The 17,181-nt window shown below is 38.6% G+C and overlaps 1 protein-coding gene and 1 non-coding gene across 4 annotated transcripts in view; one reads left to right on the forward strand and one right to left on the reverse strand.

Moving 5' to 3' along the window:
* Positions 1 to 964: 964 nt before the first annotated feature.
* Positions 965 to 17,181, forward strand: part of Cop1 (COP1 E3 ubiquitin ligase) — a 187,859-nt gene continuing 171,642 nt past the window's right edge. For 2 of the 3 annotated variants that reach the window (XM_047520152.1, XM_047520153.1), the window contains exon 1: positions 965 to 1,661. In XM_047520152.1, coding sequence (XP_047376108.1) covers positions 1,243 to 1,661 — 419 coding nt within the window. In that variant the 5' untranslated portion in view covers positions 965 to 1,242. The remainder of the gene's footprint in view (positions 1,662 to 17,181) is intronic. The other variant, XM_047520154.1, reaches the window with a different exon arrangement.
* Positions 5,071 to 5,143, reverse strand: Trnaa-agc (transfer RNA alanine (anticodon AGC)). The gene has a single exon. It is a non-coding gene; the product is annotated as a tRNA-Ala (tRNA).

The following is a 17,181-nucleotide window of genomic DNA, read 5'->3' on the forward strand; positions in this document are numbered from 1 at the left end:
GTGAGCTAAAGCACAGAGGAGGGGGTGCCAGTCTCAGAATGGTTTGCTGCCAGGTCAACAGCAAGGTCCAGGCCACTGGACACCCAGGACGGAATCATCGAGGACTATTTCCTCTAGGAATCACAGCACGACCACGTTGGACAGGAAAGGATACAGAGAAGCAGCCACTTCAGCTGTTTCAATTTACGTTCCCCCGAATCTTAGGGGTTCACAAAGTAGCAAATGAAAATCCGCCCTCAATGATCAACACTCAGAGGAAGCCTTCCAGAAACCGTCCACTTTCTGGTGGCATTACACGTGAGGCAACCTCGTTTCGTTAGGGTTGCAAAAGACCCACTTCACACCCAGGCTCCGACTGAGCCATTCAACACCTTCCACTGACTTCTTCCGTTTGCTGCTGGCGACGCGGCGACTCGCCCAGGACCAGCAGAGCCAGGCGGAGGCGACTCGGTCCCCTGCTCTCACAACTGCTCCGGGACTCCCGCTCCTGCCCGGGAGTCCCCAGTCTACAGCGCTTCCCCTTCACCACATGCAAGTTCCTGTGGCGTCCCGGCCACCCGACACGCTGCCTGGGTCCCGGGAGACCGCGTTCGCGACGGCTCCCCGGCGCGTTCAGGAACCCGGCACGCTCGCTGGCGCGCATGCGTGACACGGGGACTCCGCGCCGGCGCCGCGCGGCTCACTCTGGGCGGATGCCCGGGGAAACCGCGAGCGTCCGTGTCGAGGGCGCGCGTGCGCAGTCACCTCAGGAGCCCCTTCCCGAGCCTCCCAACCAACCCCCACCCTGCCATTCATCCCGCTCCCTTCTACTCTCTCGCCCCCTTAATACGGCCTGCCCTCCGGCACGTCACGGACGAAAAGGGCTTCCAACTGGGGGTCTCCCGCCGACGCGCCCCCGTGCGCCTCTGACGCCGCCGGCTGCGTGCAGAGCCCCGCCGCCCCGCCCCTTCCGCCGCTCGCGCGCGCACGGCCGGCCGAGGCGCGCCGGGGTTGGCTGCGGCGGGGACCGCGGCGGCGGCCTCGAGAGCGGCTGTGGCTCGCCTCTGCCTGATTAGCTCCTCCGCCCCCTCGCGTCGGGCGCTGTAGTGCGGTTGCCTTGAGACCCCCCAACTTTATTGTTCCTCAGCCCCACCTCCCGGCGCGCGTCCTGAGGATGCACTGAGCTGAGGGGAGGGGCGCGGTGGAGGGTCGCGGACGCGGTCCCTCGCCTCCGAGCGCCCGGCCGGAGGGGCGGGAGTCACGATGTCCGGTAGCCGCCAGGCCGGGTCGGGCTCCGCGGGGACGAGCCCCGGCTCGTCGGCGGCCTCCTCGGTGACTTCCGCCTCCTCGTCCTTATCCTCGTCCCCGTCGCCGCCTTCCTTGGCGGCCTCGGCGGCGGCGCTGGGGTCCGGCGGGGCGGCGCAGGCCGCGGGCTCGGGCGGCCTCGGGGGCCCGGTGCGGCCTGTGCTGGTGGCGGCCGCGGTGTCGGGCAGCGGCGGCGCGAGCGGCGGCGGGGCGGTGTCCGCGGGCCTGTCCCGGCTCAGCTGCGCGGCCAGGCCCAGCGCCGGCGTAGGAGGGAGCGGCTCCAGCCTGGGCAGCGGCAGCAGGAAGCGTCCTCTGCTCGCGCCCCTCTGCAACGGGCTCATCAACTCCTACGAGGACAAAAGCAACGACTTCGTCTGGTGGGTCTGAGGGGAGCCCCCCGCGCGGCTGTGCGTCCCCGCCTGGGCTGGGGGCTCCGGCGGGGGCGGTCCGCTGCAGAGCCGGGACCCGGTGCCGCGCCGGGTCTGCTTGGGCGGGGAAGCGGGCTAAAAGCGACCAGCCCCAAGTGCGGTGGGCAGGAAGTGCAGGGAGTTTGGGGAATGACGGGGGTGGGTGTCAGATAAATTGTGCAGAAGAGGAGGAATTGGGGCAAGGGGCTTGGATCTTGAATTTTTTTATTTTATTTTATTTTATTTTAATTTTTGCTATTTGGCGGACGGACTAAGCGCCTGGTCTGGAGTACTTGTTCAGGTGCATTCAGTTTGTAAAGGAAGAGGACTGAGCTGCTTGGGATGCTGAGGCAGGGAATTGCCGGTCAGAATTTGCTTCTTGTGAGTGTGGTGGATGGTGCTCTAAACATGGGTATGGATGTTGCAAGTACCCATGATGGGTATGTATAAATGTGTACTTCCTTTGCAAAGCGAAGGCCCCTTGTAAATCTGGCGAGGATTCTGTAGTCAGTCTTGTTCACCAAAGGTCCTCTTTTCAACGGAACCAGAGGGATCCGCATTTATTGACTATCCATGTATCCCATGTCACTATTGCACTGTGCTGTGTAACAGTATACTGGAACTTCTGGCTTGAGGAGCGCTCGGGTATAGATATTTTTGTTGTCATTGTTGGCATCTTGAAACACAGTCATATTTGGCGTAGTGGGGCTTTCTTACCACATTAAGCGAAAGGTGGAGTTGATTGTCTTGGAGAGAGAGTGTTTTGAAATTCTCATTCATTTTAGGTATTCTTTGTAGGATTATGAGAGAGTAATTGCTTTTCCCTGATTAGGAACTGGCAGGGTTTTGTGTCTTTTTTCTGGAGTAAATTGTTGATTGAGTAAATTTTGAGTGACCTAGGAAGTTGACTTGCATAGTCATTACTGGGGAAGTTGATTCACTTCAGGGTTGAAGGGGGCCAGATTTGGTGTTGTTAACTATGATCGGGTTAGAAGTTGGAAATAGAAAAGTTGCTGTTTAGACTTATACTTTCTGTTTACTGCAGAAAAAGAATTACGTCTTTATTCATATTTCTGCTTAAATTATTCTGAATTCAGAATTAATTCATTTTTCACTGAAATTGGACTATAATTGACATGTATAAATAATTTAAAGCTTATCAAAGAGATGTTTACTCTTTTACTCAATTAATAGTGCCACATGCCGAAGTAGAAGCTAATTAAATAAATTGGGAGTTTGTGGGATTTAGTTATTGTTTTAGCACATTCATATTTCAATTTTTAGTTGATTAAAAGAATCAAACATGCCAGCGTCCCTATAAGTCTCTAAAATAGTGTAGATGTGAGAAAGGAGGAAACCGTTCATTCAGTCATTCACCAGATACTTAACTTGACATTCACAGTCTGCTAGGCACTATCTTAGTTTCAGTGTACCAGTTTATGCTGCAAGGAAATAGAGAGGGATGGGAGAGCACCTGACATTGATCCTCCTCCACCCCCACCCCTGCGGCACACACCTGTGCCAGGATTTCAGGAGTCTGAGGCAGAAGAAGCACAAGTTCAAGGCCAACCTCCACAGTTTGTCGAGATTATCTCAGAAGATAGAATAAGGACTGGGGGTGACGTTCAGTGGGTAGGGCGCCCCTGGTTTCAAGTCCAGTACTGCAGAATGAAACTGCAAGTTTTTCTAAAGTTGCTGTACCCCTTTCCATTTCTACTAGCAACATAAAAAAGTTGCAGTTGTTTTACATCTTTGCCAACACTTGGTGTTTTCAGCCTTTTAAATTTTAATCACTAGTGTATACGTGGTGGTTTTGTCATAATTTGCATTACCTTAATCACTAATGGTGTTGTGCATATTGTCAACTGCTTATTTTTCATTTGCATATCTTTTATGAAGCATCTGTTCTGATTTTTTGCCTGTTTTTCTCCTAAGTTGCTTCTCATTTTAAGTTGTAAGGGTTCATTTTATGTTCTGGCTACATGTCTTGTCAGTCTGATGTAGTGTAATATTTTTTCCCAGTCTGTTGTTTCTTTTCATTTTCTTACTATTTTTCTTCAGGGGCCCAAAAAGTCAAGTTTATTGATTTTTGTCTCTTATTGTTTGTGATTTTTTAAAAAAAATGTTTTAGCTAAGAAATCGTCTAGCATGAAGTCACAAGAGATTTCCTTCTTGGAAGATTTTTAGGTTCTTATGGCTGAGATCCACTTCATTTCCCATGGGTATCTGATCATCCTAGCACCATTTGTTGAAAAGACCATCATTGTTCATTAAGGTTCCTACTAAGAGGTATTAACTTGTCGTAAATTAACCATTTATGTATGAAATGTATGGAATTCGTATTCTGTTCTATTCATCTGTTTTTCTCTACAACATTACTACACTATTTTGATTACAGTATCATCATAATAAGCCTTGAAATCAGGTAGTGAAATTTTGTTCCTGTATTTCAAAGTTGTTTTGGTTATTGAGATTCTTTCCATTTCCAAATACATTTAAAAATTATTTGTGGGAACTGAGGGCGTAACTCAGTGGTAGATTGCTTCCCTAGCATGCACAGGATGCTGATTTGGATCCCTGGCACCACAAAGAAAAAATTGCCTGTCAGTTTTTTTTTTCCTTTTTGTGTACTGGGAGGATTGAACCCAGGGATGGTTTATCACTGAACTACATCCCCACTCCTTTTTATTTTGAGACAGGATCCTGGCTAAATTGATGAGACAGGCCTGACATTTGTGATCCTCCCGTCTCAGGCCCATAAATTGCCAGAATTACAGCTGCCACTATGCTCATTGCTTGTCAATTCATATAAAAGAGAATGGAGGCTCTTAATTTGAGTTTCTTTTAGTCTGTTACTCAGAAAAACTTGACATCTTAAAAATACTGAATTGATTTATAAACATGGGGTGATTCTTCAAATAGGTCTTCATTAATTTCTCTCAGCAATATCTTATACTTTACCTGAGTTTTGCAAATTAAAGAGGACCTAAATATGATAATCAGACATCCATGGGAGGTATATATATATATATATGTGTGTGTGTGTGTGTGTGTGTATGCATATATGTATATACATACACTGGTGTATTTGTGTATATATATAAAGGTATGTATATATATGAAATATATAAAAGCTGCCTTGAAAAGGGTTACAGCCATAAGAAAAATACAAATTTTGTAGAAAAAATTACAAGAAAATATTTTGTTAAATTTGTCACTAAGTATTTCATGCTTTTGATGCTGTTGTGTTACTTTTAGTTTCTAATTGTTGCTGGCATGTAGCAATACAAGTTTAGTTTTGTATATTGACCATATAGCCTATGAATTTTTAAATTCACTTGAATTGTTTTTTGGTAGAATATGGATTTTTTTCTTTTTTTGGTGGTACTGGGGATTGAACCCAGGGCCTTGTGCATGCTAGGCAAGCACTTTACCAACTGAGCTATATTCCCAGAATATAGAATTATATTCTATGTTATCTGCAAATTAAGTTTTTTCCTTTTATTCTAGTTTGTATGCATTATTTAAAATATATTAATGGATTTTTGAAAGAGGGTTTTTTTTTTGTAATCTTTGTGAGTGATATTGATGTAGAATTTTCTTGTAACTTTTCTGCTTTTGGTATAAGGTGTATTCATTTGCTGTGGTTGCCATAACAAAATACCACGAAATTCTAGAACCTAGAAATATGAAATCAAAGTATACACAGGTTTGATTTATTTTGAGTCCTCTGTCCTTGGCTTGCAGATGGTTGAAATTTTTCTTTTTCTCTTTGAACTTAGCAGTTTAAAAGCAACATATGTATTAGGGAATCTTGTTTTTATTTTTTTTATTTTTTATTTTTCTGGGGGGTGCGGTTCCTGGAGATTGAACTCTGGGGCACTCGACTACTGAGCCACATCCCCAGCCCTGTTTTATATTTTGGTTCGAGACAGGGTCTCACTGAGTTGCTTAGTTCCTCACTTTTGCTGAGGCTGGCTTTGATCTTGTGATCCTCCTGCTTCAGCCTCCTGAGCCACTGGGATTACAGTCATGTGCCACTTCAGCTGGTAGGAATCATGTTTTTAAAAAATCTTTTTTGGACTTTTCAGAGCTTGCATTGTGGTTTGTTGTCTATTGTTATTTTAAAAAAGATTTCTGCTACTAACTCTATACATAGTTCTTTGATCTATTCTGTATTTTCCTCCTATGACTTCACTTATATACTTGTTACACCATTTGATATTGTCCTGTGGCTTTTGGATCCTCTGTTGTCCTTTTGGCTTAGTGTTTTAATTTGAACCATTTAGATTGGCCTGTTTTCACATTTATTGCCTCTTTATTTGTGTTTTGATGAATCCATCAAAAGAATACTTTATCTCGGATCATATCATGTGTTTTAAAAAGTTTTAGCAATTCCATTTTATTTTCCCTTTTAGTTTCCTTGTTTTTGCTAAAATTCCTTCTTCATACATATTGCCATCTTTTCTACTAGATCTGTTAACAATAATTGTAGTTCTTGTCTCGTGTGCTTACCATTGGAATTTTCTCTTGAATCTTGATTGCTTTGACTTTTGGCAGGGATTTTTTATATTCTTCTTTTTATGTGTATTTCCTACTGGAGATTGCTTGTACAGTAGTGTTTATGCCTGAAAATAATCACACCTCTCCTGTTATTTTGAGTCAGTGTGATCAGGAGTTGGACTGAATTTGGATTTTGTTGTTGCTATATAGTCACCTTCCATCTACCACAGGCTTCACATTCTACCAATATTGTCTTGAGTTTGGGGTGAGGTTTGGGGTGCCAGAAAGCTTTTCTTCTCAATTTTCAGTTTCATACCTGCTTTTCAGAAGAGTTATATGTATGTTCTGTCCCCATCCCCTAGTAGAGACTGCTGATGCTTGTCACTTTGTGATAGACTGGTTTCTCCTTATTGCTGGACTGTGTTCATTTATTGTGATGTATGTTTTAGTTTATTGATTTTGAGAGAGTTCATGTCCCCAGACCATTCCAGCATTGTCAGATTTTTCAGTGATTGTCATGTACTCACCCACAAATTATGACATTGTTTTAGTTCAGTCTGCTTTAACAAAAATACCATAGACTTGGTTACTTAAACAAAAGAACGGTAGTTCTGGAGGCTTTGAAGCCCAAGATGAAAGCATTGGTAGATCCAGTGTCTGGTGGAGGGCCACTTCTGGATTGTAGATAGACACTTTGTTGCTGTATGGCTCATTTAAAGCACATTCTAGTCTTAGGAGGATCCTAATCTCATCATGGGGGCAGGCTTCCACTCTCTCACCCTTACCTAAACCTAGTTATCTCCCAAAGACGCCATCTCCTAAATCTATTCCATTTGGAGTTAAGGTTTCAATGTAAGAATTTGTCATCTATTATAAGCATCTATTATTACCTGTAACAGTTTCTGCTGCTGTTCTCAGAATGGCCTGTCAAAATTTCTAGGACTTTTTGATTAATTGATTCAGAATTGAGTGTGTGACATAGGCTGGGTCTATCAGAGGGCTCCTTTTGGAATTTTTGACCTAAGATTACCGGGAAGAACTTTTTTAAAAAAGTGAATCAGTTTCACTGAGGAATAATTTACAATTAACTGAGTTTTGATAAATATATGTACTTGTGTAATCACTAACATATTTAAAATATAGACCATTTCATTCACTCTAGAAAATTTCCACATGCACTTTTTCAGTTAATCTTCCTTACTCTCAGTTCATGGCAACCATTGATCTGACTTCTAATACTAGATTAGTTTTGCCTGTTATAAAATGTTAAGTAAATTCTTGTGTCATATGCTGTTTTGTGGCTTATTTACTAAGCATATTTTTGAGATTAAACTATATCATTGTGTGTATTGTAATTTTATTACCTTTTTCTCTCTTTTTTTTTTTTTTTTTTTTGAGTCAGGTTCTTGTAGACCTGAAATCCTGGGCTCAAGTGATGCCTATACCTCAGACTTCCTAATAGCTGTGACTTGTGCCACTGTACTTGTCAACTTTTTAGAATTATGCTTTCATAATATATTTTTTATATTATGCACAGTTTGTCCATTCTGGATTATTTCCTTTTTTTGACCATTCGAATGTAACTCATAAGAATATTTACTTATAAGTAATCTTATCCCTATATATTTTTTATTTCTCCAATATTCTTGTTGCTTGAGAGGAATTTTTTATTGCAGATACCATTTTTTAGCTGTAGAGTTCAGTTAATTTTTTTAATATCTGTGCTGTCTAGTGTTCAATATCTGAAAGCAATTGTTTAGTTTATTTTCCACCCAGTTTTCTGAGTATGTATGGTCAGAGGAAAGTTGCTCCCAGTTCAGTATTGACCTTGAGTGCAAGTGAATTAGTCACATTTCTCATTACGAAGAACATTGTCCTGTGGTCCATGCAAGACTCCTTTCTTGCTTTGTTTTACTTTATTACGTTTCTCTTATTCTAAATGGAGCTTTTCTCCTTTTTTAAAAAATGCTTTGACATTTCTAAAAAGTAGGTTATTTGTTATAGTTGATGGAATATTAACAATCACTGTTAACTAGCTGCTGGTTGGGTGTAGCTGTCATTTAATGCTCATGCGTGAACCTAAGAAATATCTGCCTCAAAACACGAATTTAAATTTCAGCAGATTGAACAAAAGTCTTTTTGAGACATTTGTGAATTAACTGTTTCATTCCCTATGAACTAATTGTTTCTATATAGGAATGAGAGGCAAAGGAGATTTTGGGATGTAGAAAGTTAGACATGTTTGGGGCTGGGTTGTGGCTCAGTGGTAGAGCATTTGCCTAGCATATGGGAAGCACTGGGTTTGATTCTCAGCATCACATATAAATAAAAAAATAAAGGTCTATCAACATCTAAAAAATATTTTAAAAAAGAAAATTAGACATGTTTAGCAACATTTCAAAGTTGGAGTCAGATGTAGGTTAACTTTCTTAAGATTCTGGTATAGATTCCCTTAATAAATGCTGCATCACCGAAATAATGGATAGTGTAATGTGGAAAAATCTAGATATCAGTGATTAAAAAGTAATTCAGAAAAGTTAGACACTGAAAAATGATAATTTGCAGGAAAACCCTAGGTTTTTCTCTTGTCTATGTTCACAATATTGCTATGTGACAAAACCTGTGTTAAGTTTAAATAGGTCCAGGAAAAGCATAAAACAACAAAATTATTTTTTTGACTAGGGGTATAACTCAGTGATAGTAAGTACATAGGCCCTGGGTTCACCAAAAAAAAAAAAAAAATATATATATATATATATTTTATATATTTATTATATATATTTTATATATATAAAATATTTAAATATATATAATATAATAAATATATAAAAAAATATATAAATGTATATATATACACATTTTTCCCCTCTCAGGGACCCCTTAAAAATATTCTTTCTATCTATCTATATAGATACATAGTATATGTATACATTTGTATGTTTATTTGTGACCCCCTTTTTTATTTTGAGACAGGGCCTCACCAAGTTACCCAGGATGACCTCCACCTTGAGATCCTCCTGCCGTAGCCTCTGGAGTCACTGGGATTACAGGCAATAGGCAGGTGCTACCTAGTTAACGCATAGTATTTGAACACACTTAAAAGACAGTGTAACATTTCAGTACATGTGTACAATGTGTAATGATCAGATCTGGACAGTTGGCAGTCTATCACCTAAGGCATTTATCATTGTGTTGGGAGCATTCAGAATACTCTGAGCTATTTTGAATAATTTGAAGCAATCGGCCTTCCATTCTATAGAATATTAAAAGCTCTTCTTCCTTTCCAGCTTTTGATCCCTGTACTCTAACCTTTCTTTCTCTACCCTCCTTTCCCGTACTCTTCCAGTGTCTGATTGCTGCTGTTCTATTCTCTACTTCCTTGAGATCAACTTTTTAGTTTCCACATATAAGTGAAAACATGTGATATTCATCTTTCTGTGCCTGCCTTTTTTTTACTGAACTCAATATTCTCCAGTTTCCTTTTTCTTGCTATAAATGACAGAATTTCATTTTTAATGACAATATTTCATTATGAATGTGTACATACCACATTTTCTTAGAAAATATTTGGAGTTGTTTCTCTTTTTAGTGGTTTGTAATGGGTACATCTCATTATTGATGATATCTTAGATCTTACTAAATAGGGGACTATTGTATTACCCCCCCCCTTATTTTCTTAATCTCTGAACTTCTTAGTTTTGTGTTCAGTTGTGATGTATCTGTGTGTGTGTGTGTGTGTGTGTGTGTGTGTGTTTGGATAGATGTATTGCTGTGAAATATATTTTTATATGTGCTTTAACTTTATATAAATTATGCCACAGATCTCATTTCCTTTCTGTTTTCTCTTGACAAAGCATCAAACCATGTTGCTCCATGTACCTTTGGCTCATTCCTTCTGACCTTGCATCATGGGCACAAACACATTTTACAAGCACATTTTACTTCTTCACTGTACTCATGATGAACATCTAGGCTGCCTTTGATTTAGAGCTATCACAATATTGCTGCTAAAAGTATCCACATACATATTCCCTTATTGACAAATGCGGATATTTGTCTGGGATGTGATATGTGTGTATGAATACATATACACACATATACACCTAACACAAATATGCACACACTCATGCCCATGTAGACACATAGCTATATACTCCGGGGTGTGTGTGTATTTATTTACTTACATATAATCTCAGGAGTGGACTTTCTGGGTCATTAAATATGAATAATTAATTCTAGATTACTTGCTTACTATGTGTGAAGATTCTTATTTCTTCAATTTCTAACATACTTGATAGTCTAGTATTTTTAATAATTTAATGGAGATAGAGTATTTTATTGCTTTAAATTGCATCTTTTGATTATTAGTGAGTTGAAATATTTCCATATACTTGGAAGATATGTTTTCCCTTCCTATGAATTAGCAGTTCATATCTTTTCCCATGTTTTCCTACTGGTTTTACATATTGATATATAGGAATTGTTTGTAATTATGGTGATGCAGAAGGTATAAACAGTTCCAGCAGGGAATTTAATTTGTAAGTTCTTCTCTTTTTTGGATAATGCCACTGTATTAGAGAGTTCATAAGACATTTTGAGATAATAATTGTCAGTAGTGATATGGAGAAAAGGGAACCTGATATACCATTAGTGGGAATATAAATTGGTTCATTGTTGAAAACAGTATAGAGGTTTTTCAGATACAACAAAACTACTGTGTGATCTAGCAATCCTACTTCTGAGTACATGGTTAACCTTCTATTTCCATGGGATCTACATCTGTATACTTAACCAACAGGTTGCAGTTGAAAATAGTCAGAAAAAAATATATCTCTACTAAACATGTATGTTTTATTTCTTATTATTCTCTAACAGCCTATTTATAGAGCATTTACATTGTATTATGTGCTATAAAAATGTAGAGATTATTTAAAATCTTGTAAATATGCAAATACTACATGATTTTATGTAAGGAACTTGAACATCAGCAGATCTTTGTGTCTGAGTGGTCTGGAACAATGCCCTGTGGATACCAAGGGATGCCTTTGTATCCAGAAAAAATGAAATTAATATGTTGAAGACATGTTTACAATACCATATTCATTGCTGCACTGTTCACACTAGCTAAGATATGGAATCAACCTAAATGACCGTTGATGGGTAAGGGAAAGAAAATGTATGTGGTACATAATGGAATATTATTCATTGTCTTAGTCTGTGTATTGCTATAACAAAATATCTGGTATTGGGTAGTTTATAAGTAATAGAAATTTATTTCTTACCATTCACTACTTCCGAGATGGTGCTTTCAGTGCATTTTCTCACATGACAGAAAGTAGGAGAGCAAAAAGGAGAATGAATAGATTCCTCTCATGGCAAAGAGAGCAAACCCACTTCCTGAAGCCCTTTTATAAGAGTCTTAATCCCATCCATGAGACCTCTGCCAGTGTAATTTACTTACCTTCTTAAGGTCCTACCTCTTTATACATCACATTGGCCATTACATTTCAACATATGAATTTTCTCAGATACATTCAGACCATAGTATTAAACCGTAAAAAAGAAGGAAATCCTGCCACTTACCACAACATAGATGAACCTAGAGGAGTTATGCCAAGTGAATTAAGGCATGCACAGAAGGACAAATGCTTAGTGATCTTACTTAGATGTGTGTAGATTATACTTAGCATGTGATGCTGCTTAGATGTGCTGAACTCAGAAGTAGGGGTAAAGCTGTGACTGCCAGAGGTTAGGGGCCTGGGAAATAGAGAGATGGAGCAAAAGGTACCAAGTTTCAGTTGTGCAGGATGAATAACCTTTGGGGATATAATGTGTAGCGTGTTGACGGTAGTTAGTAATGCTACATTAGACTTAAAATTGACTGAGAGTAGATCGTAAATATTCTCACCACAAAAAAAAGGTAACTGTGAGGTGATGCATATGTTAATTAGCTTGATTATGTTAAGCATTTCACAGTGTATATGTGTATCAAAACATGTTGAATACCTTTAATATATAAAGACTTTATTGATTAGACTTCAAAGCTGGAAAAGGTTTTGGGTATTTGAGAGAGGTTTTGGGGGTCTATATAAAATTTTAGGGATTTGTATGAACTTTCAGGCATCTGTATGTTTGGCCCTGTTGCCATTTCAGGTGTTTGCTATGCCTGTACTTATGCTTGGGTCTTTTGACCCATCCTCTGTGACTGCTGTCAATTGGCAGAAGAGGAGGGGTTCTAAATGGTTTGTTTTTTTAAATGTATTTTTGTAAATGGAGAGGTTTCTTCCTGAACCTACTCTGGTTATGTTCTTGCCCTTAAAAAGTTGAAAGAATTTGTGGTGTTTGGGGGATCTCCTTTGTATTGCTGTAGTTGCTGTCATCTACCTTAGTCTATTTCTTAGGAAAGGGAGTTTTATTCTATCTTCTTCCTATTTCTAATAGGAATTCCCTAAAGTTTTTTGCTTGGATGGATGCCACCTTTTCAAAATGCCTTAGTCTATTCAAATTGGTAAAACAAAAGAACATAAATAAGGCCTCTTTTGTAAGGGCACTAATTCCTATATGAGGGCTCTACCCTCATTAGATCATTACCTCCACAGGCTCAGACTTCTAATACCATCATCTTGGGGGTTTCAACTTTAATTTTGGGGGGACACAAATATTAAGATTGTAGAACCAATTTTATCACTGGTACATAATTTTCTATATTATCTTTTTTTTGTATGTTCTATCACTAATTAGATATTGCATACCAGGTATTGCACTGAGCACTTCATATATGTCTTATTAATGAGAGCAGTGATTCTGTTATTTAAGTATTATCCCAGTTATACAAATGAGGAAACAGGATCAGAGAGATTAAACTACTTGTCCAAAGTCATAAACCTGTGCATGGCATAGCTAGGATTAGCTTCTATTGATTCCATTTTTTCATGAAGGTCATAAAGCTAACTTTTGATGAAAAGAATGAAGATTTTCTTCTGTTTAATTTATGTTACTTAGAATATTCCTTAAAAGCTACTGGTTTAAGCTAATCTGATGGTAATTTTTAGGTTTCACAACTTTTAGTATTAGTGGAGTACATTATATGACATAACACACTGCAGCTCTGCTCTTTTTTAAAAAAAATTAATTAATGGATGATAGAGCCTTATGTAAAACAAACCTGCTGTCAGTTCTTCCAGTTTTCAGGTCAAAAGTCTTAATTACTTTGTCTCATGTACAAATCTAATCCATCAACAAACCATAACTACCTTCAAAATATATTTAGAATCTGATGATTTCTCACCAACCCCACTGCTACTACCCTTGTGCAGTCCAGCAATATTTCTCAACTGGAGTATATTAGCTTCCATTAGTGTTTCTACTTTCAATTCCTTCAGTTACTTTGTGTCAGGTGGAGTGATTTGGTTCATCATTTTGTCTAATCATGTCACATCTTCGTTCTCAACCTTCCAGTCAATTCCTGTTTAATTTACTGTAAAAGCCAAAGTCCTTAACTTTACTTTGAGTTCTTCAAATTGACTCCTGTCATCTCTTTAGCCTTGTCTTGATCTTCTGCTATTTTCTCACTTGCTTATTCTTCAGGTCGTCTTGCTAGTCTTTGAATGTGTCAATTATGTTTCCTACCTCAGGACATTTGCACTTACTCTTCTCTCTGCCAGATTGCTGTTCCCCTAGATTGCCTTGTAGATAATTTCTTCACTACCTTGAAATATTTACTAAAATGTTAGCTTCTCATTGAGGCTTCCCTGACTGTTGGTTTCCTAAATTTGTAATCTGTTTCCCAGCTCAACCCTTCCTAGGCCCTTCCCGTACTTTATTTTTTCCTTAGGCTTTATCATAATCTAACATTATTCTAGAAGGTCTTTTTCAATCTTATTTATTATTTGTCTCTTATTAGATTGTAAATGCTGTGGGGGGATTTTTATTTTATTCTAAATCCTGGTATCAAGAACAGAGTCTGGTGTGTAGTTAGTATTCATCGTATAATTTGTTGAATGGTTAAAAATGGAAATTCCTGGGTGAATATTGATAGGTTTTCACAGTTGGTTCATTGTGGATGCCATGGCCAGCCCTAAAATGTCCATTGGTGGTATTGTTACTCACATTTATTAACATAATTTGGAATTAAGATCTCCTTTTCCTTATTTAAAAAATGCCGCATTAATGGTGTTGTTTGAAAGATTGGTTTGTTAATGCCTAGACCTGTGGTAGAAAACTTGGATATTTACTATTGTTCAAGAATGTTTCTAGTTTTAGAAATTAGTTAATAGTTAGACTACAGAGTTTCTTTTAGATGGACTTTTTAAAAATCAAAATTATGTGTGGTTTATTTGAGACAAATGAAACTGAAGGTCATTATGTTAAGTGAAATAATCAGTCACAGAAAAGCAAGGACTACTTGATCTCACTTATATGTGGAATCTAAAATAGTTGCTCTTATAGAAATAGGATAGATTAGTAGTTACCAGAGGCTGGGTACAATAGTGGGAGGAAGGATTAGGAAAGGCCTATTGATGTATACTAAGATATGATTTGGAGAAATGAATTCTAGTATTTTATTGCACAGTAGGGGAACTATAGCTAGTTACCGTATATTCTAGAAGAGAGGATTTTTAAATGTTTTTAAATGTTGTCATCTAAGGAAATGATAAATGTTTAAGGAGATAGGTATGTTTACCCTGATTGAAACATTACACAATGATACATTTTTTACCATTTAAAAGTAGTTTTAGGCTAAAATGTCTTACAGTGAATGACAAGAAACAAAACTTCCTCTTCAATGTTCCTAAGATACTAAGATAATCTGTCCTCTGAGAAGCAATCCATTTAATTCTTATAGCTGTTTCTTCTGGTGAAATTAATCATCCTTGTCATCATCATGACATTTGAGTGCTTATTAGGTGTTTTCTAATGTTGTAAGTAGGTTTTTTCTTTTCTTTTCAACTGAATTGCCTTGTGAGGTAGATGCTGTTGTTACCAGCATAGTAACACATGAACAAGCTGTGGCATAGGGAGATTCAACAATTCATCACAATTATATAATTAATAAGTAGACAGCCTATGGATTTAACACAGACATCATGACTTCTCTACCTGTACTATGTACTGATACACTAGATTGCCTTCATTTCACTAAATAATATGGTTGTTACAATTTTGATCTGGATACTCCCCAAAGGGTCACGTATTCCAGCTTCATCCCAAAGGTGCTGCTCTTGGGAGGTAATGGAAACTTTAGGAGGTGGGGCCTAGTTAGAGGAAGTAGGTCACTGGGGAAGTGTTCTGAAAAGCTGTATCTTCTCATCTGCCATGAACTAAACCAACTTTGTTTAACTGCACCCTCCCTACCATGATGTTCTGCTTTACTAGAAGCCTACAGTGATGGGGCCAAGAAATCATGGACAAGAACCTCTAAAACCGAGACCAAAATAAGTCTTTGCTCCTTTAAGTTGATGTTCTCAGGTATATATCCGCAGTGACCAAAAACTAACAATAATACTATGGTTCCTTGACTTATTGCTTGAACTTGCTATCATAGATGAAGAGGTAGCTATTTCAAACTGGTAGTCTGGAGCAAGAGGGTAAATGCTTGGCTGGGTAGTTCTGGGAGAGGTAGGCGATTGGGGTCCTTTATGTCAGTGCTTTCAAACTATCTGTGATAATTTTTTTCATTTTTTTGTCATTTATAATTTTTAAAAAATTAATGAAAATGAATTAACTACAAAATGAAATTATAAAGGACATAAGACATAAAATGCAACAGGCCTCATTTAAATTATATTCAACAGCATTCTGTCAAATTGCCCTACAAGGTGAAGGTTCTAAACTTTGAATTTCTGTGCTTCTTCAGAAGTTGGTAACGTAATGGGTACCGCAATCCTTGGACCAACCCTGGCCCATGAGCCACACTGTTCATGCTCAGGTTTCCAGTTATTCTCTCTGTTTTCAGTCAGCCTGCCTTTTTCATACTTAACATCTCCTCGGATTGAGCCTCTTTGGGATTATGCAGGGTTGATTGACCTACTTTTTAGTTTTATCCCTTTTAGTGTTTACTCTGATCTGTGACTTTCTCTGTCTCTATCTTGAGTCTTCATTTACTTTTGTATCTGCCTTTCATCTTGTGGAAGTTTGTTCAAGTATATTTATCATTAATAACTTTTTTTTCATTATTGTGACTTTAAATCCTGCATTATTTTTTTTCCTCTATTATTTTAATAGGTTTAGGAGGGACAGTAGAGAAATGTTTTTAGTTGTTTGTTGCTGTTGTGACTTGAAAGTCTATCAGAATTTATTTTGTCCTTCTAAATTCTGGGCAAGTAATTTTGGAGACTTGGCATCTAAGGCTGTTAGATACTCTTATGTAGGGTGCACACTGAGCAATCCTGTCTGATCAAGGTGAGACCGATTAAGAGCATGAAAATCAGTTTACATTTTACTCATTAAGACTTTTGTCCTTTTTTGGAACTGAAGGAGAGACTACCTGTTTCTAATTCCACAAAGCACCAATTTATGTGATTGTGGTGCCACATCTAATTTAAGGGAGTACCCTTTAAAACTTGCATAGAACTATTGTTATATCTTAATGATATACTTGAAGAAACTCAAGCATTAAAATACCCCTTTTTTCAGAATTCTACCATTAGATATGCATTATTTTCTATTGGATAACTCCTGACATATTCAGTGAATTGGTTGATTTGTAATTCTTTTTCTTTTTTTCTTTTTTTTTTTTTTTTTTTTTTTTTTGCGGTGCTGGGGATCGAACCCAGGGCTTTGTGCTTGCAAGGCAAGCACTCTACCGACTGAGCTATCTCCCCAGCCCCGTAATTCTTTTTCTTAACCCACAGATCTCAAATATCTTTCCTTTGGGTCCCCTTGTAGCCATTATGGCAATTTTCCATAACATGTTTGACTCTGTCAGAATGCTTTCCATCCCCACTTTCTAGGATACTGTTTACACTCAGGAAATATTCCTTGAAGA

Source organism: Sciurus carolinensis, chromosome 12 (assembly GCF_902686445.1).
Source record: "Sciurus carolinensis chromosome 12, mSciCar1.2, whole genome shotgun sequence".
Taxonomy (NCBI): domain Eukaryota; kingdom Metazoa; phylum Chordata; class Mammalia; order Rodentia; family Sciuridae; genus Sciurus; species Sciurus carolinensis.